The sequence below is a fragment of the Pipistrellus kuhlii genome, unplaced genomic scaffold (genome assembly GCF_014108245.1).
Source record: "Pipistrellus kuhlii isolate mPipKuh1 unplaced genomic scaffold, mPipKuh1.p scaffold_m20_p_3, whole genome shotgun sequence".
Lineage (NCBI taxonomy): Eukaryota > Metazoa > Chordata > Mammalia > Chiroptera > Vespertilionidae > Pipistrellus > Pipistrellus kuhlii.
The window spans coordinates 81,105,436-81,133,372 of NW_023425529.1; the positions used below are offsets into that span (position 1 = coordinate 81,105,436).

Consider the following 27,937-nt stretch of genomic DNA (forward strand, 5'->3'; position numbering starts at 1 on the left):
AAAAGAAATACAGGCCATGAAGAAGAACCATATATGAACCATTTCTTCAGAAAGAAATGAATATTGATATATCTGACATGGAAAACACACAGGAAGTAATTTAAACTAGATTGAATGAAACAGGGGATTGAATCAGCAATTTGGAAAAAGACAAGGTAGAAATAAATATCCAATTAGAGCAGAAAATAGAAAGAGAATTAAAAAAATAGGAAGATAGCTTACAGGAGCTCTGGGACAACATGAAATGTAGCAAAAACTGCATAATAGAAAAACCAGAAGGGGAAGAATTTGAGCAAGGAACAGTGAACCTGTTTAAAGAAATAATGACAGAAAAGTTTCCCAACTTGGTGAAGGAAGATGTCACATAAGTTCAGGAGGCACAGAAGAGGCCCCGGTTCTTGAAAGATAGAAGCTGGAAGGATGGAGGTGAGGGAAAGGAAATGAATGAGTGAGGGTATGAAAGGAGTTTGTGTAGATGTGCATGGGGTGTGTGAGTGAGTGAAGGAAAGTTAAAAATTGCAGGAGCATCAGGGGCTGGCAGACAGGCTCTCCTTGACAAGGAGAGACTACCACCACTGCACGCCCCCTACTCCCCCCCCCCCCCCCCCCCCCCCCCCATAGCAGAACTCCAGCATGGAGCCTATGTCATTTTGAAAGGGAGAACAGCCTTTTTTAGAAACTCATCAACACCACCAACAAGACAGGCATTGGAAGTGCCCCACCACCCAGCAGCAACTCCAGCCAAGGTCCTGCTACCCCAGTTGTAGACCTACAAACCCTGGGACTTTCACCTCCGAAGGTACACCAAACGGCTCCCATAAGTGCTACCTCCCCTCTTCCCAGTGGCAGAACTCCAGATTAGCATGTTTCCAGCCAGAGGATCCATGCCACGTGAGCCCTTGTCTGTACAAAATCACATCCTCAGGGGCTCTCAGTGGCTCCCAAGCACTGCCTATGGAGTGGAGTGTCCTGGCTATTTGCATGGCTGGAGATGCACAGATCTGGCTTAAACTCGCTAATTCCAGCTAGAAATGTGAGAACTCTTGTGTTTCTCTGTGGGCTTGGGTGTGTGCATTCATCATCACATAGATAGGCCTAAACCTTACTCCTGCTAGCAGTTGTCTCCTTGGACGGTAGTGGGGAGAGGCCGAAAACACCTGAGGGTGTGTTTCAGTGCAGAAAGGGGCATACATGTTCCTCATCCCATAGGCAAGCCTGAAAACTTTACTCCCACTTGTAGGCTTCTCCTTGGGTGGCACTAGGGAGTCACCGAAAGCACCCGAAGGTGTGTTTCTGTGCAGACTGGGTCGTGCTACCCAACAGTGGAAATTTGAATTCCCTCTTTCTAGAGCACATGTGTCAAACACAAGGCCCGCGGGCCAAATCTGTCCCGCCAGGCCTTGCAATGTGGCCCACACCGCGCTGTCATCACTGCACTCCACTGCGTTTCCATCACAATGACAGTTTATGACTGTTCAGTAAACCATTCGGCCCGCGATTTAGGCTGGATTTTAGATTTTGGCCCCTTCTCTGATTGAGTTCGACACCCCTATTCTAGAGGGTTGCCACATTCACCCTAGCTGCTCAGCGGCAGTGCAGGGACCCCTAGGAGTATATCGCAGTTCTGCACCCTGAGAGCTTGCCGCCCTGGCAGCCTGTCACACCAAGCACAACTAACCATAGGGCGCTAGTGGGAGTCACTGTGAGCTCCTCTTTGGGGACAATCTTGAACAAGCAGGGAGCGCACTCCTTTCCAGCAGTAGAGGCTTTGTATTCACTTAGCCTGGATAATGACCACAGGTACCTCAATTGCACGGCTACACTGCCAGAACCCTTCAGAGTCCTTCAGCGTGCCTCACTGACAAATGCACTGAGAGTGCTCCTGTGAACTGCTGCTGGGAGTAAACGCCTATCCACCACAGGTGCAACAACAAAAGCTGGGTTTGCTCACCCCATAACTGCAGAACCCTGGGCAACATAGTCACACCTTTCCAAAGAGCAGGTCACCTGAGACCCAAAAACCCAACAGATGGTTCCTGGGGCCCACTGTGAGTCCATGCAGGGCAAGTGTGATTACAATTAGGGGTGCAGGAAAGCAAAAATTGGGACCTCCTCCCCCCCCCCCCCCCCACAGTGGCTGATTCCTAGACACCACAGTTGTGCTTTTCAAGCTCGCAGGCCTACACCAAGAGAACCCAAATAGCTCAAGTATGGAACTACACTAGATTAACAAACACAGGAAAACCGAGAGATTACCACCCCCCAAAAAAAACCTGGGAAGCAAAGCAATTGGATCTATAATTAAAGCATTACAGAAAAACATGGGAAGACAAAAAAGTAATTCCCAAAGGAAAGAAAAAGAGGAATCACCAGAAAGGGAGTTAAATGGCCAAAACTGGTTTGGTTCAGTGGATAGAGAGTCAGCCTGTGGACTGAAAGGTCCCAGGTTTGATTCTGATCAAGGGCATGTACCTTGGTTTCTGGCACATTCCCAGTGGGGGGTGTGCAAGAGGCAGCTGATTGATGTTTCTCTCTCATCAATGTTTCTAACTCTCTATCCCTCTCTCTTCCTCTCTAAAAAATCAATGACATATATTAAAAAAAGAAAGAAAGAAAGGAAGTTAAATTAATTTGAGGCTAGCAGCTTATCAGAAAGAAAAGGGTTAATATAAACTAACTCAACATCTCAAAGAATTCAGAATAATGGTTATAAGGATGTTTAAAAGGCTAGAGAACAAATGCACACAACTCAATGACAAATACACCCAACTCAATGAGACTTACAAGGAGCTGAATGAGAATGTCACCAACATGAAAAGAAAGCAAGAGGAGATGAAGAACAACATAGCTGCAATAAAAAACACAATGGAAGGGTTAAACAGTAGACTAGAAGAGGCTGAGGACCACATCAGCGAAGTAGAAGACAAGGTAGTAAAAAAAACACAAACACAGCAGCAACTGGAAAGAAGACTTAAAAAGCAAGAGGAGAGCCTAAGGGAGCTGTGGGACAATACAAAACAAAAGAACCTTCTGAAAGAAATAATGACAGAAAACTTCCCTGATATTGGCAAGAAAAAAAATCTATCCAAGTCCAAGAAATACATAGAATCCCAAACAAGTTAAACCCCAAAAGACCGACACCAAGATACATTATAATTAAATTGGTGAACACCAATGACAAAGCGAGAATCTTAAAGGTTGGAAGAGAGAGACAGAAAGTTACATACAAGGGATCTCCTATTAGAATATCAACTGATTTCTCAACAGAAATATACCAGGCCAGAATGGAATGGAATGAAATATACAAAGTGATGCAAAACAAGGGACTGAACCCAAGAATACCATACCCAGCAAGGCTATCATTCAAAATTGAAGGTGGAATCAGAAGCTTCACAGACAAAAAAAGCTAAGAGAGTTTATCACTACCAAACCAGCAATGCAAGAATTCTAAAGGGACTGCTATAAAAAGAAGATAGAGAAAGGCGAGGAGAAACACAAACATTAAGGAAAAATATGACAACAAACAGGTACTCATCAATAATAACATTAAATGTAAACAAATTAAACGCACACACACAAAAAAACATAGGGTAGCTGAATGTATAAGAAAACATGACCTATATATTTGCTGTCTATAAGAGACCCATCTCAGAGCAAAGGATTCACACAGACTGAGGGTGAAGGGATGGAAAAACATCTTCCAGGCAAATGGAAATGAGAAAAAAGCTGGGGTTGTGATACTTATATCAAATAAAATAGACCTCAAATTAAAGGCCATAATAAGAGATAAGGAAGGCCACTACATAATACTAAAAAGAACAATTCAACAAGAAGATATAACTCTGATAAACATATATGCTCCCAATGCAGGAGCACCCAAATGCATAAGAAATCTCCTGGAAGATATCAAGGGACAGAGCGACATCAATACAATCATAGTAGGAGACTTTAATACACCAATGACATCACTAGATAAATCCTCTAGACCACATGTGTCAAACACAAGGCCCTCAGGCCAAATCCGTCCCGCCAGGCCTTGCAATGTGGCCTGCACCGCGCTGTCATCACTGCACTCCGCTGCGTTTCCATCACAATGACAGTTTATGACTGTTCAGTAAACCATTTGGCCAGCAATTTAGGCTGGATTTTAGATTTTGGCCCCTTCTCTGATTGAGTTCGACACCCCTACTCTAGACAAAGAATCACCAAAGAAACAGCAATTCTAAATGACACACTAGATCAGTTGGACCTAATCGACATCTTCAGAGAATTTAACCCCAAAGCCATGGAATATACGTTCTTCTCAAGAGCACATGGGACATTTTCAAAAATAGACCACATATTGGGTAACAAGCAAAGTCTCCCCAAATTAAAAAAGATTGAAATCATATCAAGCATTTTCTCAGACCACAATGGCATAATATTAGAAATAAACTATAATAAAAACACTCCAAAAAATTTAAACAATTGGAAGCTGAATAGCATGCTATTAAAAATGATTGGGCTAACGATGAGATCAAAGAAGAAATTAAAAAATTCCTGGAGACTAATGACAATAAAAACACAACAGTACAAATACTATGGACACAATGAAAGCAGTCCTGAGAGGAAAATTTATAGCTCTACAGGCCTACCTCAAAAAACAACAAAAAGGGTAATAAATCATCTAACTCAACAACTCAAAGAATAAGAAAGAGAGCAACAAGATAAGCCCACAGTGAGCAGAAGGAAGGAAATAATAAAGATCAGAGCAGAAATGAATGACATAGGGATCAAAGAAACAATACAAAAGATCAATAAAACCAAGAGCTGGTTCTTTGAAAGGTTAAACAAGATTGATGAACCTCTAGTCAGGCTCACCAAGAAACAAAGAGAGAGGACCCAAATAAACAAAATCAGAAATGAAAGAGGTGAAATAACAACAGACCCCACCGAAATACAAATGATTGCTAAAAAATACTATGAACAACTCTAGTCTAATAAACTAGACAACCTAGAGGAAATGGACACATTCTTAGAAAAACACAACCTTCCAAAACTTATTCAGGAGGATTCTAAGAATCTCAAAAGGCGTATAACTATGGAAGAAATTGAAGCAATCATCAAAAAACTTCCAGCAAACAAATACCCGGGGCCAGATGGCTTCACAGGGGATTTTACCAAACATTCAAGGAAGAACTAAAGCCTATCATCCTCAGACTATTCCAGAAAATTCAGGAGGAAGGAACACTTCCAAACTCCTTCTATGAAGCCAGCATCACCCTAATACCAAAACCAGATAAAGACAACACAATGAAAGAGAATTACAGGCCAACATCCCTCATGAACATAGATGCCAAAATCCCCAACAAAATTCTAGCAAATCGGCTCCAGCAGTACATCAGAAAGATCATACACCATGACCAAGTAGGATTTATCTCGGGAATGCAAGGTTGATAAAATATTCACAAATCATTAAACGTGATACATCACATAAACAAATTGAGAGATAAAAATCCTATATCTATTGATGCAGAAAAAGCATTTGATAAAACCCAACATCCTTTCTTGAGAAAAGTTCTCAGCAAGGTAGGAATAGAAAGATCATACCTCAACATAATAAAAGCCATATATGACAAACCCACAGCCAATATCATACTCAATGGGCAAAAACTAAAACCATTTCCTCTAAGAACAGGAACAAGACAGGGATGCCCACTCTCACCACTCCCATTCAACACAGTGTTGGAAGTACTAGCCATAGCGATCAGACAAGAACAAGAAATAAAAGGCATCCAAACTGGAAAAGAAGAAGTAAAACTCTCCTTATTCACAGATGACATGATACCATACATAGAAAACCCTAAAGACTCCATCAAAAAATTATTAGACTTAATACATGAATTTGGCAAGGTAGCAGGATACAAAATCAACACCAAGAAATCTATGGCCTTTCTATACACCAATAATGAACTAACAGAAAAAGAGACAGAAAAAGCAATCCCATTTACCATCACACCAAAAAAATTTAGATAATTAGGAATAAACTTAACTAAGGAGGTAAAAGACCTATATGTGGAAAACTACATGACACTGAAAAAAGAGATAGAGGAAGATTTAAACAGATGGAAGAACATACCATGTTCATAGATTGTTAGAATCAACATCATTAAAATGTCCATACTACCCAAAGCAATCTATAGATTCAATGCACTCCCCATTAAAATAGCAATAGCATATTTCACAGACCTAGAAAGAACACTCCAAAAATTAATCTGGAATAAAAAATGACCCCAAGTAGCCACAGTAATCCTAAGAAAGAAGAATAAAGTAGGAGGGATCTCAATACTAGATTTCAAGCTGTATTACAAAGTAGGTACAACCTGGTACTGGCACAAGAACAGACATACAGACCAATGGAATAGAATAGAGAATCCAGATATCGAGCCAAACCACTATGCTTAATTAATATTTGACAAAGGAGGGATGAACATGCAATGGAGTCAAGACAGTCTCTTCAACAAACTGTGCTGGGAAAATTGGACAGCTACATAAAAAAAGAAAGAAAGAAAGAAAGAAAAAGAAAGAAAGAAAGAAAGAAAGAAAGAAAGAAAGAAAGAAAGAAAGAAAGAAAGTAGACCTCCAACTTACACCGTACACAAAAATAAACTCAAAGTGGATACTGGACTTAAATATAAGACGGGAAACCAGCCGAAATCGGTTTGGTTCAGTGGATAGAGCGTCGGTCTGCAGACTCAAGGGTCCCAGGTTTGATTCTGGTCAAGGGCATGTACCTTGGTTGCGGGCACATTCCTGATAGGGGATGTGCAGGAGGCAGCTGGTTAATGTTTCTCTCTGATCAATGTTTTTAGTTCTCTATCCCTCTCCCTTTCTTTCTTTCTTTCTTAAAAAATCAATAAAATAGGGGGGGCGGAGCTTGAAGATGGCGACTGAACAGTCGGACTTGTTCTGACTCTGGTCCCAGAACAGACAAAAGTAGCGTCTGAGCAGCTCAGGGAATGTTGATTGGCAGCTGAGGGGCAGCGGAGTTCTCAAGGAAGGTAGGGAGCTGTCCGCTGGACAGGATTTCCTGGCCGGGTGGCCAGCACTGCCACAGCGGCAGAGGTGGCGGCGAGCTGAGGGCTGCGGCTCGGGGGCTCCGCCACCTTACCAGGAAAGGAGTAGCTTCTCTGAGGCCTGGAAAACCCCAACGGAGAGGTCCATCAAGCAACTGAGAAGCCCGAATCGGCGCAGACACATGGATTCAAGGGAGCTCTTCGGTCACCCACGGAAAGGTCAGAGTTTGCGGGGATAGCCTAAGGGTTCCTGGTCCCGCGGTGCAGGCAGCCATAGCCGGAGCTCCGGCGAGGCCCCGCCTCCACTGTAGGGGGGAGCGCCCGCTGAGGTGAGCCCAAAGAAGGCTGCAGCGACACCTAGTGCTGGGTTTGATGTAAGCTTCCCCAGAAGCGGGATTTTTTTTAAAAAAACGCCAGGGGACACGGGACAGAGTGTTAAGAATCGCGGCTGTCCCGCCAAGGGCGGAACATCTGGACACCTTGGCGCCTGATCCCCTTCACCCCCTAGCTTCGGAATACTAGGGAAGGACTGCCCAGTTGGGCATATCCTGGAAATTGCAGGGGGAAATTGCCTTCCTGGAAACAAGGGATCGGAGCCAGAAGAGATAGTCTGGGAGCCAGCTGGCACCCTGCCAGCTAGAGCCATAGAGAAAGAAGGCCAGAGCAACCAAAAAGACTGGGAGGTCAAACCGGAAACACTGACACCTAAGAGCTGAATTACAAACCGCCCTTTTATTTTTTCTTTTCTTTTCTGTTTTCTTTTAATTAATCAAAAATAAATGGACACTAATAACTAAGATATAGCCTACTTAAAATTAAGGATTACTTTACAAAACTGAGGTGCAGTGGAATGCTGGGAACTGCAAGACTGTTTGGTCTGAGAATCAGGAGTGCGAATACATTAACTGAGGAAGTGAATGACCACTACTGGACATTTTTATGCTAATTTTACTATTCTTTATTTTATTTTCATTTTTTACATCTTTTATTTAATTTTCATTTTTTCATATCTTTTACTTAAGAAATACTTTTTTTTCTTTTTTCCTTACTTGATTTTACCTTTTCAATTATTACATTTTTCAATCTCTATCATCATTATTACTACTGCTATTTTGCAATTTTTGTTTCTTTTTCTTTCTTTTTTTCTTTTTTTTTCTTTCTTCTCCAGTACCATTTTATTTTTTCTTTATTTTACATTGGGAGTAACCTTCATTCTATTTTAATCTCTACTATAGCATCATTCAACCCTATCTCAATTCAACCTTTACACCATCACTCTCTTACTAAACTTTACCCTTTAGTCTACAGTTTATCCTATCCCTTTCCAGCTTTAGTTTTTCCTCTACTCTTTCTGTATACCTCCTGCTAAAGCTCTCACTATACTTATAGACCTAAGTTCCAACCCCTGATCCAAGTGTATAAATACCAATCTCTGCACTATATTATCTAGTTAAAAAACAAAACAAAAAACTGTTCTCCCCTCTATCCTTTTTGCATTGTTTGTGTGAAGGTTGATTATTGTGAATTTTTATGCTTTTTAGTGAAATTGTTATGCTTATTCCTGTATTGTTATTGTTGCTTTGTATTTTTTTTAAATCCCCTGTTTTTGTTTGTTTCTTTTACTTCTGTATATCATAGCCTTACTTAATAATAGTGGATATTGTAGTTTGTATTAATCTCCAAGTATTGTTATTGGCATTGTCTGGGTTCAGAGGTTGTTCTATGGCAATTTTCTCCACATATATATAGTTTGTTTCCCATTTCTCTTTTAGTTTGCTTCTTCTTCTTCTTCTTCTCTCTCTCTCTCTCTCTCTATCTCTCTCTCTCTCTCTTCTTTTTTTCCCTGTTTTCCAACTTCATTTTGTCATTACTTTTTTTCTTCTTTTTCTATCTCTTTATCCCTCTTTTTTTTATTTACTTAATTTTTTTTAATTTTAATTTTAATTTTTTTTATTTTTCTTTATTTTATTTTTACCTTTCTTCCATCTCTCCTATCCCCTAAGTTGCCTTCCTCTAGTGGTCACCTTTATTAGAGGTTATTAATATTGTAAATACATTCCGGTTAAGTGCCTCTTGTGTTGTGCCTGGTATTGTTGTATTTTGTACCTTTAAATCAATGCAGGAGAAGGAACACCACATAACCAGACATCCTGAAAAGAGAGGCCATGGGGAGACAAAAACATAGTCCGCATGTGAAAGAAAAAAGCAGGCATCACTAGAAAAGGAAGTAAACGAGTCAGAGGCAAGCAGCTTACCAGAGCAAGAATTCAGAGTAATGATCATAGGATGGCTAAAAAGAATGGAAGAGAAATTTGACAATAGCCAAGAAGAAATGAGGAAGAACCATGAGGAACTGAAGGAGAGCCATGAGGAACTGAAGAAGAACCAAGAAGAAATGAAAAATGACATCGCTACCATGAAGAACTCAATAGAAAGCATCAAGAGTAGACTAGATGAAGCAGAGGACCGCATCAGTGAGCTATAAGATAAGATGGAAAAAAATACCCAAGTAGAGCAACATCTAGAAAAAAAGATTAAAAAGCAGGAGGAGAGCCTACGGGAGCTTTGGGAGAATACAATACAAAATAATATTCGAATAATAGGGGTTCCAGAAGGAAAGGAAAGTGAGGTAGACATGGAAAAAGTATTTCAAGATATAATGATAAAACTTTCCTGAAATAGAGAAGAAAAAAATCACACAAATCCAAGATGCTCGTAGAGTCCCAAGCAAAATGAATCCCAGAAGACAGACGCCAAGGAACATTATAATTAAATTGGCAAACAACATCGACAAAGTAAGAATCTTAAAAGCAGCCAGAGAGAGACAGAAAGTTACATACAAAGGAACCCCCATCAGACTAGCAACTGATTTCTCAACAGAAACTTATCAGGCCAGAAGGGAATGGGATGAAATATACAAAGTCATGCAAAGTAAGGGTCTGAATCCAAGAATACTGTACCCAGCAAGGCTATCAATCAAGATTGAAGGGGAAATCAGGAGCTTCACAGACAAAAAAAGACTGAAGGAATTTATCTCCACCAAACCAGCAATGCAAGAAATGCTAAAGGGTCTACTGTAAAAATAAAGAAATAAGAAGTGAAGAAGGAACATGGGTATAGAATAAAAATGGCGTCAAATGAGTACTTATCAATAATAACCTTAAATGTAAATGGATTAAATGCTCCAATCAAAAGACATAGGGTAACAGATTGGATAAGAAAACAAGACCTATACATCTGTTGTCTACAAGAAACCCATCTCAGAAAAAGAGATGCACACAGACTGAGGGTGAAGGGATGGAAAAAAGTTTTCCAGGCAAATGGAAATGAAAAAAAAGCTGGGGTAGCAATACTTACATCTGACAAATTAGATCTCAGAGGGAAGGACATAATAAGAGATAATGAAGGCCACTTCATAATACTAACGGGAACAATCCAACAAGAAGAAATAACCCTGGTAAATATATATGCACCCAATACCTCGAATAGCCACAGCAATCCTGAGAAAGAAGGGTAAAGTAGGAGGGATCTCAATACCAGACTTCAAACTGTATTACAAAGCCACTGTTCTCAAAACAGCCTGGTACTGGCACAAGAACAGACATATAGATCAATGGAATAGAATTGAGAACCCAGATATCAACCCAAATCACTATGTTCAATTAATATTTGACAAAGGAGGCACGAATATACAATGGAGTCAAGACAGTTTCTTCAATAAATGGTGTTGGGAAAATTGGGCAGACACATGCAAAAGAATGAAACTAGATCACCAACTTACACCATACACAAAAATAAACTCAAAATGGATGCAGGACTTAAACATCAGACGGGAAACCATAAAAATACTAGAAGCATCCACAGGCAGCAAAATCTCAGACATATGCCAAAAGAACTTCTTCACTGATACTGCCCATAGGGCAATGGAAGCTAAAGAGAAAATAAACAAATGGGACTACATCAAAATAAAAATCTTTTTTACAGCAAAAGAAACCATCAACAAAACTACAAGAAAGCCCATGGTGTGGGAGAACATATTTGCTAATAACACCACTGATAAAGGTTTAATCTCCAACATCTACAGACAGCTGATACAACTAAATAAAAGGAAGGTGAATGATCCAATTAAGAAATGGGCAATGGATCTAAATAGAACATTTTCAAAAGAAGACAGAAGGAAGGCCAAAAGGCACATGAAAACATGCTCAAAGTCACTAATTGTCCGAGAGATGCAAATCAAAACAACAATGTGGTACCATCTCACACCTGTCAGAATGGCCAACATCAACAAATCAACAATCGACAAGTGTTGGTGAGGTTGCGGAGAAAAAGGAACCCTCGTGCACTGCTGGTGGGAATGCAGACTGGTGCAACCACTTTGGAGAACAGTGTGGAATTTCCTCAAAAAACTGAAAATGGAACTCCCATTTGATCCAGTAATCCCACTCCTAGGAATATATCCCAAGAAACTAGAAACACCAATCAGAAAGGATATATGCACCCCTATGTTCATAGCAGCACAATCTACAATTGCCAGAATTTGGAAACAGCCTAGTTGCCCGTCAGCAGATGATTAGATCCAAAAACCATGGTACATCTACACAATGGAATACTATGCTGCCATAAAAAATAAGGAATTCTGATCATTTGCAGCAACCTGGATGGAATTGGAGAGAATCATGCTGAGTGAAATAAGCCAATCAATGAAAGAGAAACACCACATGACCTCACTCATTTGTGGATAATAAAGATCATTATAAACTGATGAACCAAAAGATAGATACAGAGACAGTAAAGCAACAAGCAGATTGTCAAATTTCAGCGGGGAGGGGAGGAGGTACTGGGGGAGATAATAGATCAACTGAAGGACTTGTATACATGCATATAAGTACAACCAATGGACATAAAGCTCTGGGGAGGGAGGGGATGTGTGGGAGGGAGGGAGGGGGAAAAATCAATAAAATATGTAAAAATAAATCAATAAATTAATTAATTTAAAATCATAAAAAAATCAATAAAATATATATTTAAAAAAAAGGCGGGAAACTATAAACATACTAGAGGAATCCACAGGCAGGAAAACCTCAGACATATGTTGAAAGAACTTCTTCACTGATACTGCTCCTAGGGTAATGGAAGCTACAAAGAAAATAAACAAATGGGACTACATTAAAATAAAAAGCTTTTTTCACAGCAAAGGAAACCATCAATAAAACAACAAGAAACCCCACTGCATGGGAGAACATATTTGCCAACGTTATCAATGATAAGGGTTTAATCTCCAACATTTACAGCGAACTCATACAACTTAACAAAAAGAAGATAAACAACCCAATCAAAAAATGGGCAACTGATCTAAATAGATCCTTTTTGAAAGAAGACAGAAGGAAGGCCAAGACACACATGAAAACATGCTCAAAGTCATTAAGCATCAGAGAGATGCAAATCAAAACAACACTGCAGTATCATTTTACACCAGTCAGAATGGCTATCAACAAATCAGCAAATGACAAGTGTTGGCGAGGATTCGGAGAAAAAGGAACTCTTTTACACTGCTGGTGGGAATGCAGACTGGTGCATTCACCGTGGAGAATAGTATGGAGTTTCCTTAAAAAACTAAAAATGGAACTCCCATTTATCCCAATGATCCCACTTCTAGGAATATATCCCAAGAAACTAGAAACAGAAGTCAGAAAGGATATATGTACCCCTATGTTCATAGCAGCCCAATTCACCATAGCCAAGATTTGGAAACAGCTTAAATGTCGATCAGCAGATGAATGGATTAAAAAACTGTGGTACATCTACTAAATGGAATACTATGCTGTGTTAAAAAAGGAGTTCCTACCATTTGCAACAACATGGATGGAGATGGAGAGCATAAGTGAAATAAGCCAGGCAGAGAAAGATAAACATCACATGATCTCACTCATTTATGGAATATAATGAATGGCATAGACTGATGAACAAGAACAGACTCAGAGACTGAGTAACATTGATCAGAACTCTCTTAGCCCTTTTTGTCTGTGAAGCTTCTGATTCCACCTTCAATTTTGAATGATAGCCTTGCTGGGTATAATATTCTTGGATTCAGTTCCTTGCTTTGCATCACTTTGTATATTTCATTCCATTCCCTTCTAGCCAAGTGTGTTTCTGTTGAGAAATAAATTGATATTCTAATAGATCTCTTGTAGGTAACTTTCTGTCTCTGGCAGCCTTTTAGATTCTTACTTTGTCGTTGATGTTCGCCAATTTAATTATGATGTGTCTTGGTGTCGGTCTTTTGGGGGTCTACTTGTTTAGGACTCTATGTACTTCTTGGACTTGGATAGATTTTTTCTTGCAAATATCAGGGAAGTTTTCTGTCATTATTTCTTCAAACAGGTTTTCTCTTCGTTGTTTCTCTTCTTTTCTTCCTGGTATCCCCATGAAGCGAATGTTATTTCATTTTGTGTTGTAGAATAATATCATGTAAAGATATTCTTTGTTCTAGGCCAGGGGTCGGCAACCTGCGGCTCTGGAGCCGCATGTGGCTCTTTTGAACCTTTGCTGCGGCTCCCAGCAGGGCCAACAGCAGGGGGCGGGCAGGGAGCTGTATCACTTACCTCTAATACTAATTTTTGTTGTTGGTTAAGCATGGGAGACAGGTCCTTTTGTAAGATGTACACTGTAGGAAATTTGTGGCTATTATATAAATTTTTTTAAATAAATAAATTAATTAAATTATTATTTACATTTTTAAATTTAATTTACTTAATTTAATTTACAGAATATTGGGGGGCCTGATGAATTATTTTTATGGCATGCATGGCTCACTAATTAATTTACAAAATATTGGGGGCCTGATGAATTTTTTTTTTTTTTTAAAAGGTGACTTGTTGAGGCGGGTGCAGGGGCTGGGGTGGGGAGGGAGCAGCTGCACTCACCGGCTCTCTCTTTCGGTTTGCTCCGGAGGCGTGGACCCCCCCACGCTGAGGCGCTTCTCCTCCCCCGCGTGCCCCCAGTCCCGGTCCTGGCCCCGTGCGGGGCTCGGGGATGCCCGCCAGCATGTTCAGCATCGACAACATCCTGGCTGCGCAGCCGAGCTGCAAGGATGCGGTGCTGCCGGTGGCTCCGGACCCCGCTGCCCCTGTCATCTTCCCGGAGCTGCACGGGGACTTGCTCTACAGTGCCATGGGGAGTGCTGCCTCCTCCCCGGACTATGGCCAAACAAGGGGTGAGGATATCTGTAAGGCTGTCCTGGACTATTTAAGTGCCGAAAAAATAAACACCAACCACCTGGTCTCAGTGGTTACTGATGGGGCACCGAGCATGAGAGGAGCACAGAAGGGCTTTGTGGCTCTACTGCAGAAGGCTCTGGGTAGAACGCTGCTCTCATTTCATTGCATCCTGCACCAAGAGGCATTGTGTGCTCAAACATTTCCCCCGGAATGCACAAAAGTGATGGATGTGGTCATTCAGATTGTTAATAAGATAATGGCAGAGGGTTTAAACCACTGCCAGTTCCGTTTGCTATTGGATGAGGTGGAAAGCATATATTCTGACCTCCTGCTCCACAACAAGGTCCGGTGGCTGTCCAGAGGCGAGGTGCTAAAACGCTTTGTCTCATCTTTGGAAGAAGTAAAAACTTTTCTGGCCAGCAAAGAGTTCACCTTTCCTGAGCTGGAACAACCAGAGTGGCTGGAAAAATTACATTTTATGGTAGACATGACAGCACATCTAAACACACTAAATACAACCCTTCAGGGGAAAGGAGGCACAGCCCTGCACAGGCTGGAGGAGGTTTTGGCATTCGAGCATAAGTTGACAGTGTTTGTCAAAGATTTACAGAGAGGTACACTGTCTCATTTTCGCTCTTAGAGAGAGTTCAAACAAAGTCATGATATGATAAATTTGTAATATTTGAAGTCTGCAATCACCACAATGCAAAGTTCGTTTGGGAAATGATTCTGTGAGTTCAGAGAGGAAAAAAACACATTATCCTTCCCTGTCACTCCCCTGGCGATCGATCCATTCCTATTGAATATAACTGCATTCACAGGTGTAAGTCAACCTGATCTTGAGATGGAACTGGCCGATATAGCCAACAAAGATATATGGGTGTCCAAGTTCAAATGCTTGGCCGGTACTCTTGAGGATGTTGCCCGTCAGAAGGCCATTCTGGCTCAGAATCATAAATGGAGTGATATTGAAAACCTTCCCAAACAGGACAAACTTGTGTTTGAAACATGGAATGCCATCCCCAACACTTATATAAACATGAAAAAGTATGCATTTGGAGTCCTGTCGATCTTCGGCTCCACATATGTATGTGAGCAGGTCTTCTCCAACATGAACTATATTAAAAACAAACATCGATCACGCCTCACAGATGATAACTTGCAAGCCTGTGTGAAAATGAAGGTAATGTCTTACAGCCCTGATGTGCAGACACTGTGCACTGAGGTTCAGGAGCAAAAATCCCATTAACCAGGTAAATTAAATATTTTAATTAGCTATTAATTTGCAAAAATATATTTTACATTGTTAAGTGGAAAAGTCCTTTTTTTCTTCAGATTGACAGCTAACTGCATGATCCAGTATATAGCATTAAGGTAAGAAACAATATATGCAGTGTTATATTTGTTTTAAATGTCGCAATGGTTTTGTGGCTCCCAGGTTTTTTTTTTTCCTTCGAAAAAGGGTCCAAGTGGCTCTTTATGTCTTAAAGGTTGCCGAGCCCTGGTCTAGGCCATGGCAATTCAATTTTAAACTGGCTGTCAATTTTTTTTTGTATAGACAAGGTCTTTGTGACATTTTCTGCACCTCTCCCAGGGGGAAATAGTGATGGTCCCTTCCTTTGGTGTCCTCATAAGCCAGAAACCTCTCTTTAATTTTACACACAAAGGAATAGCGGTTTGATTTTGTGTCATACAGAAGGGCAGCTGGGTGGTGACCCCTATGTAATTATACTTCCTTGTCTCACCCATGGTCCTCCTGGATGACCAAGGTGTTTGTTATCATCAGTGACTACTTTGGGCAGAAAGATCAGCCTAGATAAGGGCTCCCACCCAAGAAGGATTAGGAACATAAGTCCAGAAATACTTACCCAATAGTCCCAGGTTATATTACTGTACAGCTGATGACTGCTACTATGGCAGTAAAGGTGTTCTCAGGTGTTCTTGGAGTTCCGGTTACCTCACACTTTCTTCTCTCTCTCTCTCTCTCTCTCTCTCTCTCTCTCTCTCTCTCTCTCTCTCTCTCTCTCTCTCATTATTATTTTACATGTGTTCTTACACCCCCCCCCCCCCCCCCCCTTATCTCACTCAGATTAGGAGCTGAGTGAGAACCAGCCTGAAGAAACATCCGCATCACCCCTGGGCATCTATTCAATATACAAGTAACATCAAGCAGGGAACAATGACCTTAGGAGAGTGATGCTCTGAAAGGAAGGACCAGATCTAATAATGTGATGTTTAATATAAATAAGAGTGGGACTCAATTTGGATTCAAAACATCCACACAGCAGATACAGGTTGAGAGCTATAACTTGCCAGTAGGCAAATGTAGTTGATTCTGACTCTGCACCAATGTGACATAGCCTCTCCCATAACTGCTAATGGAACCGGAGCCACACTGTTCCAAGTGCAGCATCTGGGCCGTCGCCTGGCTGTGCTTGTTTCTTAGCCTGACTGTCCAAGTGTGAGAGAGATACAGAGGCATGGGCAGAAGAAAAGGTGACTCAGACCAGCACAAAGGGTAAAGGAACTGAGGAAAGGATTTGCCCAGAGATATGGGAGGAAGGCAACCATGTGAAGGAGCTTCCTCACTCCATCTGGCTCCAAAGGAGCACTGAGTGGGAAACCCCCAGGGAGGAGAATGCCTCTCATTGGAAGGTGGTGCTTCCTAACAGCCATGGCTTTCAGAAGACCCCGTCCAAGAAATCATCCTGGACTGGATGACTACAGAGCACAGAGGACTGCTGCAGAGCAGAGAGTTCAAGTAGCATCAATAAAAGCCTTGGAGCTATGTGGCCAGCAAAGCTCATTTTTGGTAGGCACCTACTACCCAGAAAGCCCCATATCAGGCACTTGATGTGCCTGATCCCCCAGCACCCTGCAAGCTGTTCATGGACATATCTCCTCTACGTGGAGCAAGCTGAGCTCAGAAAGGTGAAGCAATGTGCCAATGTCCCCCCTGAAGTTATGTAGCAGAGGCCTCTCTGTCCATTGCCACTCTGGTCATGCTAAGCTCAGGCCCCTTCCATCCATGACAGGTGTGTTTTAGGACATGCACCAGTAAAAGAGAAAGAAGGGATATGCTTTCTTACCTTTTGTTTTCTGAGAAATAAAAAGGGTATATTTCTTTTGTTTCTAGAACTAATAAAATTGTGTTAATCCCTGAGCTCCTATGTCAACATTTACAAGTGAATCTACCTTTTTAAGCATAGCAGCAGCCCACTGGTTTCCTGGGTAGAGAAAGAGAGGAAATAATAGTTGTTGGAGCCCAAGTCAGAGAGGAGGCTGTGGGCTTGTGTGGGGGCCACGCACGTGGAAGCAACTGTGTGAGGGCTGCATGGCTGCTGCATGGCTTCATGGAGCTGCATGGCTGGATGGAAAGAATCCATCCTGAGGAGCTGTGTGGAGGGGAGAGGGAGTGAGATTGATTGATGCTGGGTGGCAGGTATTTTATGTCCTGTGTTGCTATTTATGTCTCTACACCTACACTCCAGAGACACACACAAATGCTGGCTGACACAGAATTTCAAAAGCATTTTCATGGAAGCATTTGTGCAGTTAAACTGTCCCCTCTCTAGTTCACATGCCAAGGCTGGATGAGCTGTGCAGCTGACAGGACCCTGGCCACCTCTCCCCTCCACCCACTGTTGCTACCTGAGGAGGCAGAGATGAAAGCAGCTCTGTCTTCTAAAGGCCCGTCCTCCTGGGCACAGTATGTGTGAGGGGCAGGAACGAGGACAGGGCATGGGGCACAGGGCTGGCTATTTACTTGAGGACAATTGTTTGTCCTTCTTAGCCTTTGCTTCAGTGACAGAATCAAGTGTGAGCCGTCAACATAAGAAGCATGGAACAAGTCCATTCTAAAGCCATCACGTGGGGCTGAGCAAACCAGACCCCTGTGCTGCCTCAGGAGGGGTGGGGGGTAGATGCTCACTCCAGTTTGAGGTGTTGAAGCTTGCGCAGTGACAGCAGCCAGCACAGTACATCAGAGCCAGAGTGGGAGAGCAGGACACTGTGGTGTGGGAAAGTGGGGGGGGGGGGGCTGCAGGGGCCCAACTGGAGCCTGAGCAGGGAAGGGAGGGTGCCCTGTGGGCAACTGCCTGGCATAGGGTGTTGGAGCCCAGCACCAGGTGACAGAAGCATCTGCAGGGGCAGGAGGTGCTGACAATGGGAGGTTGTTTACACACAAGGGATTGATCCAGTACATAAACACATGCAGAATAACAGGAGCCAGAGTTTCATGCTCTGATAAATGAGGCACAAGCATGGGAATGCGAAAGCTATACACTGTGATGCTGGATTAGAAGTGGAGAAGTATGATAAATGGACTCATACTGACAATATGTGCAGATAGATGTAAAAATGCATGTTCAATAAGTATGTATGTACACACACACACACACACACACACACACACACACACACACACATTCTTTCTTCTGAGATAGCCTAGGAGCATCTGCACCCTGCAGTCAGGAAGCACACTTAGCCCCGAGTCCTCATTTCTAAATGCCACTGTCCACTAAATGGAATCAAGGCTTGGAGAGAAGGCTGGTCCTGGAACAGAGGTGTGGAAAGTATGAAGTGAGCCTGAAACATCCATGCCAGAATATGAGAACACTCACAGGAAGTGAAGAAATCATGTCAAAGGAACTTAGAAACCAGCTTGAAGATGCTCCAGTGGCCAAATCAGGGAAAATTTGAGAATCAAAGTAAGTACTGATAATAATAAATACAGTCTATTGAATAAAATTGAAAATGAATGACGAGGAATGAAATAGTAGTATTTACATGGTTTTGAAGTACCTGTCCCAGAAAATCTTACTGACTACAAAGGGGGAAAGATGTTTCAGGCTCACTTCATAGGGGCATGGATGTTTCAGGCTCACTTCATACTTTCCAACTTGACCATGAGAAAGCCTAGCAGACATTGCCTGAACTACATGGTCAAAGTCAATGCTGTCAGGAACCAGGAAACCCAAACTGCATGCCAGTGCACAGGGAGAACCAGTGTGGGACTGCTGTTCCCGCAGGTGCATCACCGAGGAAGAGCCACACTCACACAGCCCAAACTGAGGGGCATCCACAGAACACGGCCTGTGGTCGAAGGCTACCAAATGGTGGATAGTCTGTCCCAGCCTGGAGGAAAGAGAGACTCGTTGACAAGTGCCCGGAATTGAATTCCTTTGCTGTGTGTATGATGGAAACAACTGGCAGGATGTGATGAGGATCTGAGTACTAGATAACGACAAGATATTCACGTTACTCTCTTGATTTCAATGGCTTCCCTGTGTTTATATAAACAAATGCCCGTGTTTGTAGCCATGTCCATTCATGTGTTCAGGGATGATTGGGCACCATGTCACAACTTACTCGCAAATAGCTAAAAACCCACAGTTGTATTTGTCAATTGGAATGTTTTACAGGCTACAAGAAAGAAGAGGAAAAGGAAGGGGAGGGGAATTTTAAGGAGTTATAGGAGTCTGAGGCAGGGAAGGGAGGTGGGGACCATGAAGTGTGAATCAGAAGGGGTGGTCAGGGGCTGAGCAGTTCTTTTCCTGGCAAGTCTCAGCATCAGACCTCTCTCCTCCTGAAGTTCAGGGATCTATCTGCTTCTGTGAGTTCCTCTCACCCCACACTCTGCTACCAACATTGCAGCACAGTGGTCCTCTGTTAGCCAGAGCAGGGAGGTGAGCCTGGAGGCTACAGTTCCAGACTCCAAGACCCAGAGGCAATAGAGACAGGTGAAGAGTAAGAGGCTGGGCAGACATTCAATGGGCAGGAATCCCTGTGCATGTAAAGCCTGGGCAGAGTGGGGGATTCTTAAATGTTCCTTGAAGGCCCCTCAGAGCCCAGAGTTGAGACTCAATAACTCTGACAGGAAATCCGCCTTTACATCTATTTTCATTTTCATTTCCAGAATTGGCAGGCACTCAGAATTGATGGGCTTCCACATCAACTTTAGGAAAGAGTACTGGAGTGAGAGGTGAAGTCAAAGGCTCTGCCCCACATCTCCTGTCCTCAATCTCCACATCTGTTAAATGGGAAACCACCTGTCCTACTTCACAGACCTGGGGAAAGGGAGGTCAGATGAAAACACACAGGTGTTTTCCCTTGCAGAGAAAACCCACCGATTTCTTTTGCCATCTTTAGTAGGCCAGTGGGGAGGTCACCTCGCGTCACTTCTATCCAGCTCAAGTACTTCCCTGAAGGGTGTACAGAAAAGATCCGGCCCTAAGTGAACCAAGACAGGTTGAATGACAAACTCTAGATCTCGGGTACTGAATGGCAAGCCCTAAGTCATTTTATCTGAGCAACACTTCCTCTATCCAGGCTGGAAAGAGGCCTCTGGATGCTGGCTCTGCTCATGGCCCCACAGGTGTTGCTCACCCACCACCCCTAACCTTTTTCACTAGCAGTCACCTATCTGTGCTTCTTCACTCCCTCACCTCCTTGTTCACCCAGCTCAGATTTCAAGGCTCATTATTCTAACTCTGGTTCCTCCCTCCCTCTGTGTGTCCTCCCAGCAGGGCCCCCACCCAGGCAGCTGTCCCCTCCACTGCACCAAGGCTGCTGAGCACAGTAGGAGCATTGAGCTCAATGCATAATTATGTCTATACACCTCTAACAAGGCTGCTGGCCCCCAGCCATCCCCACTAGCCACGGTGTTAGCTTTCCCTCCCTGCCTTCTCTAAAAGACCATTCTATTTTTTCTCATCTCCCAAAACACTTACACTCTCCCACCAATGACTTTCTCATTCTTCATTGACAAAATAGAAGCAACAAAGCAAAGGTTTCCCATCATTGCCCCAGTTCCATTTGAACCCACATCTTTCACCCCTTTCCCTCTGTTACTGTGGTTAAACTGTCTCTACTCCAAGAGAAAGGTCAACCCTCCAACTGTGCTTTGCACCACAGGCCCTCTTACCTTCTCAAGGTCTTTGCTCCTAAATTTACCTTTTCCTGTGTCTGCAATTTTGTTCTTCCTCTCTACTGGACCATTGAATCATACACATGTTTTCGTATCTCCTGTCCTTAAAAAAAAAACAACTCACTTCTCTGATTCACTTGTAAATGTTGACATGGGAGCTCAGGGAACTCATGTCACTCTCTGCCACCCAAACAAGGAAGTAAAAGCCCCCTCCATTCATGGGGAAACACATAGAGGTATGTCTTACTGTTGTCCAAGTTGTTGGCCTTAATGATCTTCTCTGAGTAGTCAGAAATACTGGAGCATTCAATCTAGAAAGGCACAGAACAAAGGAGCAACACATAAAAAATAAGACAGCACCAAGTTAAGGGACAGAGAAGCTGAGACTACAGGGGTGCAATAATGTGCCCACAGCTGCCACTGCTAATCTGTGGCAGATTAAAATCTACAGTGCAGCCCTCCTACCTTGTGGGGTGCCTTTGCTGCCAGGCTGGAGCCCACCCTCTACTTCACCATGGAGGCCTGTGTCTAATTTGGGAGATTTTGGAAGAGCTGGCAGACCTCATTCTCTGGACCAGGGAAGCGTTGGATGAGTTGGCACAGCCACTATCCCCCCGAGAGAGGATGTAGGACCGACCAGAGGTGCTGTGAGCCTCCTTCAACATTATCTTCCTACCACACCCTAAGGTATTTGAGGGAGTAGTTGGTAGTTGACCATCAGCTGAGAGAAGACCATTGTGGGAGCACAGGAGAGGGTCAATGGTGCTGGAAACAGAGGGGAAGCTGCCCAAGAGCTATTCTCACCTCTTTAGCTGGCTCTCCACAGAGACCAGACTGTGCTAAATCCAGGGCACCTCACCTTCACACTCAGGCCCCACCACAAACTGCTCCAGTGCCTTGAGCATTTGCATAGGGCCACTGAGGGTTGCTGGCAGCCTCCTCAAAGCCTGAGGTAAGATGAGGGTACCTACAGGGTCAAAAGAGGGAAACTCTGGTAGAGGAGGCAGACTCTAGCCAAGGCTCAGATCCCAGAGGACCAGCCTTTCCTGGGCTACCAGGCTCCTGCAAGACTGCTTCTCTCCTCTTCTTTCCCTTGCCATGTTTTCATCCTGAGCTTAACCTTGGAGAATGGGACCTGGAACCAGAATGCCTGGATTTATATGTGGCTTCTGCCGCTTTCTAACTACATCTTGGTTTCCTCATTAAGTCACAAGTCCTGCTCATATGGTCAATGTGAGGATGAAACACACATGGGACACATGAGGTTGCACTCAGATTCTTTCCATCTTTTCTTACCTCTACATTTACCTTTTCCCTTCTTTGTTCTTTACTCTCTCTTCATTTCCCCCATTTTCATTTGTTTTCTAGTTTCTTTTCTTTCTCCTTTTTATTAGTCCCTCTCCCAGTCCTTTCGCTTTTCTCTGAGTCTTTTCATCCTTCTGTCTCTCTCTCCATTTCTTTCATGTCTGTCTCCCAATTTCACTGTCTCCAACTGCTGTCTCTGTCAATTTCCTCTCTCCCTTCCTATCTCTCTCCCTCTCACCTTTCTCTTTCCTGCCATCCCAGCTCCCCTACTAGAGAAGAGCTGTGGGTGGAAAGGGGAGCCTGGAACAGGAGAAACTGAACTGTGAAATGAGCCAGACTGAAAGGAGCCTGGCTAACTGTGGTGGAGCTGGTTATATTGATAAAAGAGCTGTTAAAGCAGAAGAGTGGGAGGCAGCCAGGTTGGGACCCATCATCATAGCTGGAAGGCACCTTAGTCGGAGCCCCTGCCAACTTGGAAGCCCCAGTGACTTGAAAGGTGGTGACAGGTGGCCCAGCCTCTCCCTGGGCAGCTCTCTGCTCCCATGTGCCTAGCAGAGACTGGGGCTGAATTGGCGCCTCACTGTTAGCACTGCGAGGAAGGCGCTCTGGGTCAGCATGCAGTCTCACCGCTCTGCGGCTGGTGTGAGCTCCTTGGAAGTGCAGTCTGCATTGGTCAGGAGGCCTCCACCCTGGTGAGCAGGGCCTTGTCAAGGGAAGCCAGAAGGTGGAAAGGGCAGCACCTATGATGATGACAGAACTTGACCTTGGGCATCAGATTGGCCCCATACCCTAACCACATGCCTCAGCTGAGTGCATTACAGCTTTTCTGGTTAAGGTTTCCAGAATACCCTCTACAGCTAAGGCCCAAGTGCTTTCCGGGTGAGGCATGAAGAAGGAATTTGGTCCCTGCTAAAGGGGGGTGGCCAAGGGGATTTGGAGGGTCCTAGTCAACCCAGGAGCCTGGGGTTCTTGGGATAGGTTCTCATGACCCAGCGAAATGACAGAGAATTAGGCCCCACTGAAACCTGCCCAGGAGCCTCTGCAAAGGGGCTGCCTGTACATATTCTATGAGTTTTTTATTGTAATTTGAGTTTTGATCAATATTAATTCCAAATTTCCACTTGTAGAGCCGCTGCATTTTTTCAATGGCAGCCAGCAGCACAGATCTCTCTTTTTCACAGAGGAATGCTGGGAGGTTCCCAGATGGTCAGCCTCCACCTCTGGCCAGAGAGGCTTCAGCAGCCAGAATTTAAATCTACCAAGTTGCCCTTTAAAGGACAAAGCAGAGGGTCTTCTTGTTGTTATCTCCTAGGGCCATATCCCGACTATCCTAATAAACACTGAGCATCTGTCCTATGCTGGTTCTGTTCTTGGCTCCTTACATATCTGTTAAACTTTTCATGCCTCATAATGACCTCATGGGCAAGACACTATTTTCATGTCCATTTCATACATTGGGGAAACTGAGGTACAGAGCCTTGAATTGCCCACGATCACACATCTCATGAGCCTTCCACAGAGATTCAGGCCAGAACTCACACGTGTAATCATGCTGCACTGCTTTTCAAGCATTGTGAGGCACTGATGACACCGGAATGGTTTCTGAAAAGTCAAAAATCTTTTGCAAATGTTAGCAATCACCAGGACAAGAGGCCAGGAGTGATGCCAGGGAGCCATGGAGACTGTCCTGAGGGGCACACTTGATTTTTTTCTTTGAGTGTGTGACCTCAGCAGAGGGGTGGATCAGGGTTTGTACTACTAGGAAGGGCCGGAGAAGGTAAGGGGCAGGGCCAGCTCTGCTGAAGCCACCGAGAGGGACTGGGGGGGAAGAGGTGGGGAGATGGGTGGCTCACCCCAAATACCTTCTTGGCCCCTGCTTTGGCAGCAAATATGGACAGGATCCCAGTACCGCTCCCGACATCCAGCACCACTTTGTCCTTGAACATGTGCTTGTTGTGGTACATGAAGTTCCAGTAAGTGAGCGTCCACACCTCGACCTTCAGCATTTCCTGTATGGAAGGAAAGAAAAGTCAGTGTCAATGCATTCAAGTTACTTGGGAGTACGCCAGGGTCACGGGCCCCAGGACTGTCCAGCCAAATTCTTCAAGGATCTTCATGATGTCATTAGGCAAGCCACAGAAGAGTACTGTGGGGCAGCTAGACCAATATTCCTTTTTCTACCGTTATTTAAGTGTTTTGTGGTAAGAAAGAAACTAGATTACTCATTACAGCTGCCTCCAGCCCAAGGAGAACATGATTAACCTGTGCATGGCGATGGAGCAGGGGTCTTCGTCTATTCAAGGTACCAGCAAACACTCTAAGTCATCACTAATAGTCCTGGAATCTTTTGGTATAATTTTAGTATAGTTTTTAGTATAACTTGCATACAATAAAAAGCACAGGTTTTAAAAGTATAACTAAGTGTAAGAGTTTTTAGAAATGCACACCATAAGTAAGATACAGAACTTTTCCATCACCCCAGAAAAGTCTTTCATGCCTTTTTGCAATTAATCCTCACTCCCACTCCAGACAATCAATGATCTAATTTCTATCACCAAAGCTTCCTTCTGCCTGATTTAGAACTTCATATAAATTGAATCATACAATATGTACACTTTTGTATGTTTCTTCTGCTCAAAGATTTTGATATTCATTTATTTTCTTGCATGTATACAAGGTTTATTTCTTTTTTCTTGTTACCGTGGTTCTCATTCTTATTCTTGTTCCTGTTCTTGTTGTTGGCTGGTATTCCATTGTATGACCATATCCATTCACTTGTTGATGGGTATTTGGATTGTTATGAATAAAGCATTATTGAGGATGCATGTCTCTATTTCCTTTGAGTAAATACATAGAAGTGAGGTTTTGGGTCTTAGGGTAGGCATTTAATTATATTTAAAATTGCCTAGCATTTTTTTAAAATAGTTGTGCCATTTCATGATCCCACCAGCAATATATGAGAATTCAAGTTGCTTTACATGCTGACCAATTAGACTTATTGGTTTTTTGTTTTTAATGTTAGTTATTATAGTGCAGTGATTTTCAACCTTTTTCATCTCATGGAACACATAATTACTAATACATAATTCTGTGGAACACCAAAAGTACATTTTTTGTTGATCTTACAAAAAAAATAGGTATAACTTTGATTCATTAACACTGGACAGATATTGTTGTGTTGGCTCTTGAAATTTTTTTGTTTGACAATCTAAGGGAACAGAGTTCAGTTATTGAATATTTTAAAAATTCTTGTAGCAGCACACCAGTTGAAAATTGCTGTTATGGTGGATATAAACTAATATCTCATTGAGGTATTAATTGCATTTCCATGATGGCTATTAATATAGATAATTTTTCATGTGTTTATGGGCTATTCATATATACCTTCTTTTGTGAATTGTCTTTTTTTTTTTCTTGAGCTATTTGCTTTTCCTTATTGAATTATAGAAGTTTATATATTCTGGAAATGAATCCTTTGTCAGATGTACATATTGTGAATGTCTTCTCCAAATCCGTGATTTGCCTTTTCAGTTTCTTAATGTTGTCATTTGAAAAGCAGTTTTTAATTTTGATAAAGACCATTTTTTTTTTTTTTAGTTTTTTCTTTCATGATTAGAATTTTTTGTGCCCTTCCTATTCTTTGTCTACCCCAAGGTTACAAAGATATTCTCTTTTGCTTTCTTCCAGAAGTTTTATAGTTAAGGCTTTTACTTTTAGGCTATAATTCATGTCAAATTAATTTTATATGTAGTGTAATTATGGGATGTGAGTTCATTTGCTTCATACAAGTAGATGGCTCGAGCATCAGGCTTCATTTTCCCCAAAGGATTACATAGGGAGATCCTTTGGAACAATCCTTTCTTTGTTTCAATTGTGTTACCACCTTTGTAAAAATCAATGACTGTATATGTGTGTCTTCTCTGATTTGTTCCATTATACCAGTTTAACACTCACTTGATCACCACAGATTTATATTAACTTTGAAATAAAGTAATGTCAGTTCTCCAACTTAGGTATTCATTGACATGATTATTTTGGCTTTTCTAGAACTTCAGCATTTTCATATACATTTTAGAAGCAGTTGGTTGGAACTGCACTGACTCCTATAGAGCAATTTGGGAAAGATTGATATCTTAGGAATATTAAGTCTTTCAATCCAAGAACACAAATACAACTCTTCATTTATTTTGGTCTTGTTTAATTTCTCTTGGCAATATTTTATAGATTTCAGTATAGAGGGCTTGTATTTTTAAAGTAAACTTATTCTTAACTATTTTTGGCATTATATATGACATATTTTAATTTTTACTTTCCAATTTTTAGTATATATATTGGCCTTGTATTTTGCAGCTTTGCTCCTTCACATATTAATTCTAGTAGAATATTTTGGTAGATTCATTAGTTTTTCTATGTAAAAACATCTTGTCATTTGCAAATAAAGACAATTTCACTTCTTTCATCCTATCTTTCTTTCATCCTATCTGTATGCCTTTTATCTCTTTCTACTTCTTTTTTAATTTTTTTTACCCAAATCTGTCTTTATTAAAGTGAACAAATCATCAGAGTGCTACCCAAACTCAGTGAGCAATGCTGAATATGCTCCCCTTGCCCACCTTCAACCAGGCCAATGCTGGCTCCTATCTGGCCCAGCAACCCACAGTCAGAAGCTCAGCTCTGCGATGTCACGCAGCACAGACGCTGCACATTTCAGTGCTTTTAGTGAACTGGTGTCTTCAGCAAACTTTTTCTGAGCAGCAAGGAACAAGAATTGTTTTCAGAAATCTTAGAATTGGATATAAACATTGGCAATAGATACAATCAATAAATATCATACAATTTTCCAAATGAACAAGACGCCCCAATACGAGTTCTTTTCCTGAAGACACTCCTACACTCTGACCAGAGAGCCTGTCTCAATCCTCCAACCACACAAGGTCTCAAATGCCCGCATGTGGGGGTCGGGCCATGTACAGAGGGGGGTGTGGTGAGAGGGCAGAAAGCAAAGTAAATCACTTTTAATGGATACTGAAGAACTTCAAATAAAAGGAATCCTGTCACATGCACTTCCCTCATTGGCAGCCTCAGGGACAGTGGTGACCACAGTGGCCATGCGCTGGACCCGGTGTGTGGGTCCATTCCATCTTGTCCTTTATTTCTTGTTCTTTCCCCTTGCTATGTTGGGAAAGGGACACACGCACTTTATGTGTCCATTGCTATATTGCACTGGCAAGGATGGCCATTCAATAATATGCTAGGCATCCTTCTTTTGTTCAGTGATATACAAATGTCATCATTAAGTATAATTTCAGCTGTGGCCTCTCCATAAATGTATTTTACCAGACTGAAACATTATCTTCTACACTTGAAGATATGAACTTGGCCAAAAGGCCAAGAAGTATGACAAGTTATCTTCTATTTCTAATTTTTTG

At 42.4% G+C, this 27,937-nt stretch overlaps 1 protein-coding gene across 1 annotated transcript in view; it reads right to left on the minus strand.

Annotated features, from left to right (window-relative positions):
- Window positions 1–24,625, minus strand: part of PRMT8 (protein arginine methyltransferase 8) — an 80,443-nt gene extending 55,818 nt beyond the window's left edge. Inside the window, exons 1-4 of the mRNA XM_036458023.2 lie at window positions 24,563–24,625; window positions 24,371–24,517; window positions 21,451–21,514; window positions 14,099–14,254 (exon numbers count right to left, since the gene is read on the minus strand). Coding sequence (XP_036313916.2) covers window positions 14,099–14,254; window positions 21,451–21,514; window positions 24,371–24,517; window positions 24,563–24,625 — 430 coding nt within the window. The remainder of the gene's footprint in view (window positions 1–14,098; window positions 14,255–21,450; window positions 21,515–24,370; window positions 24,518–24,562) is intronic.
- Between the last annotated feature and the right edge of the window lie 3,312 nt (window positions 24,626–27,937).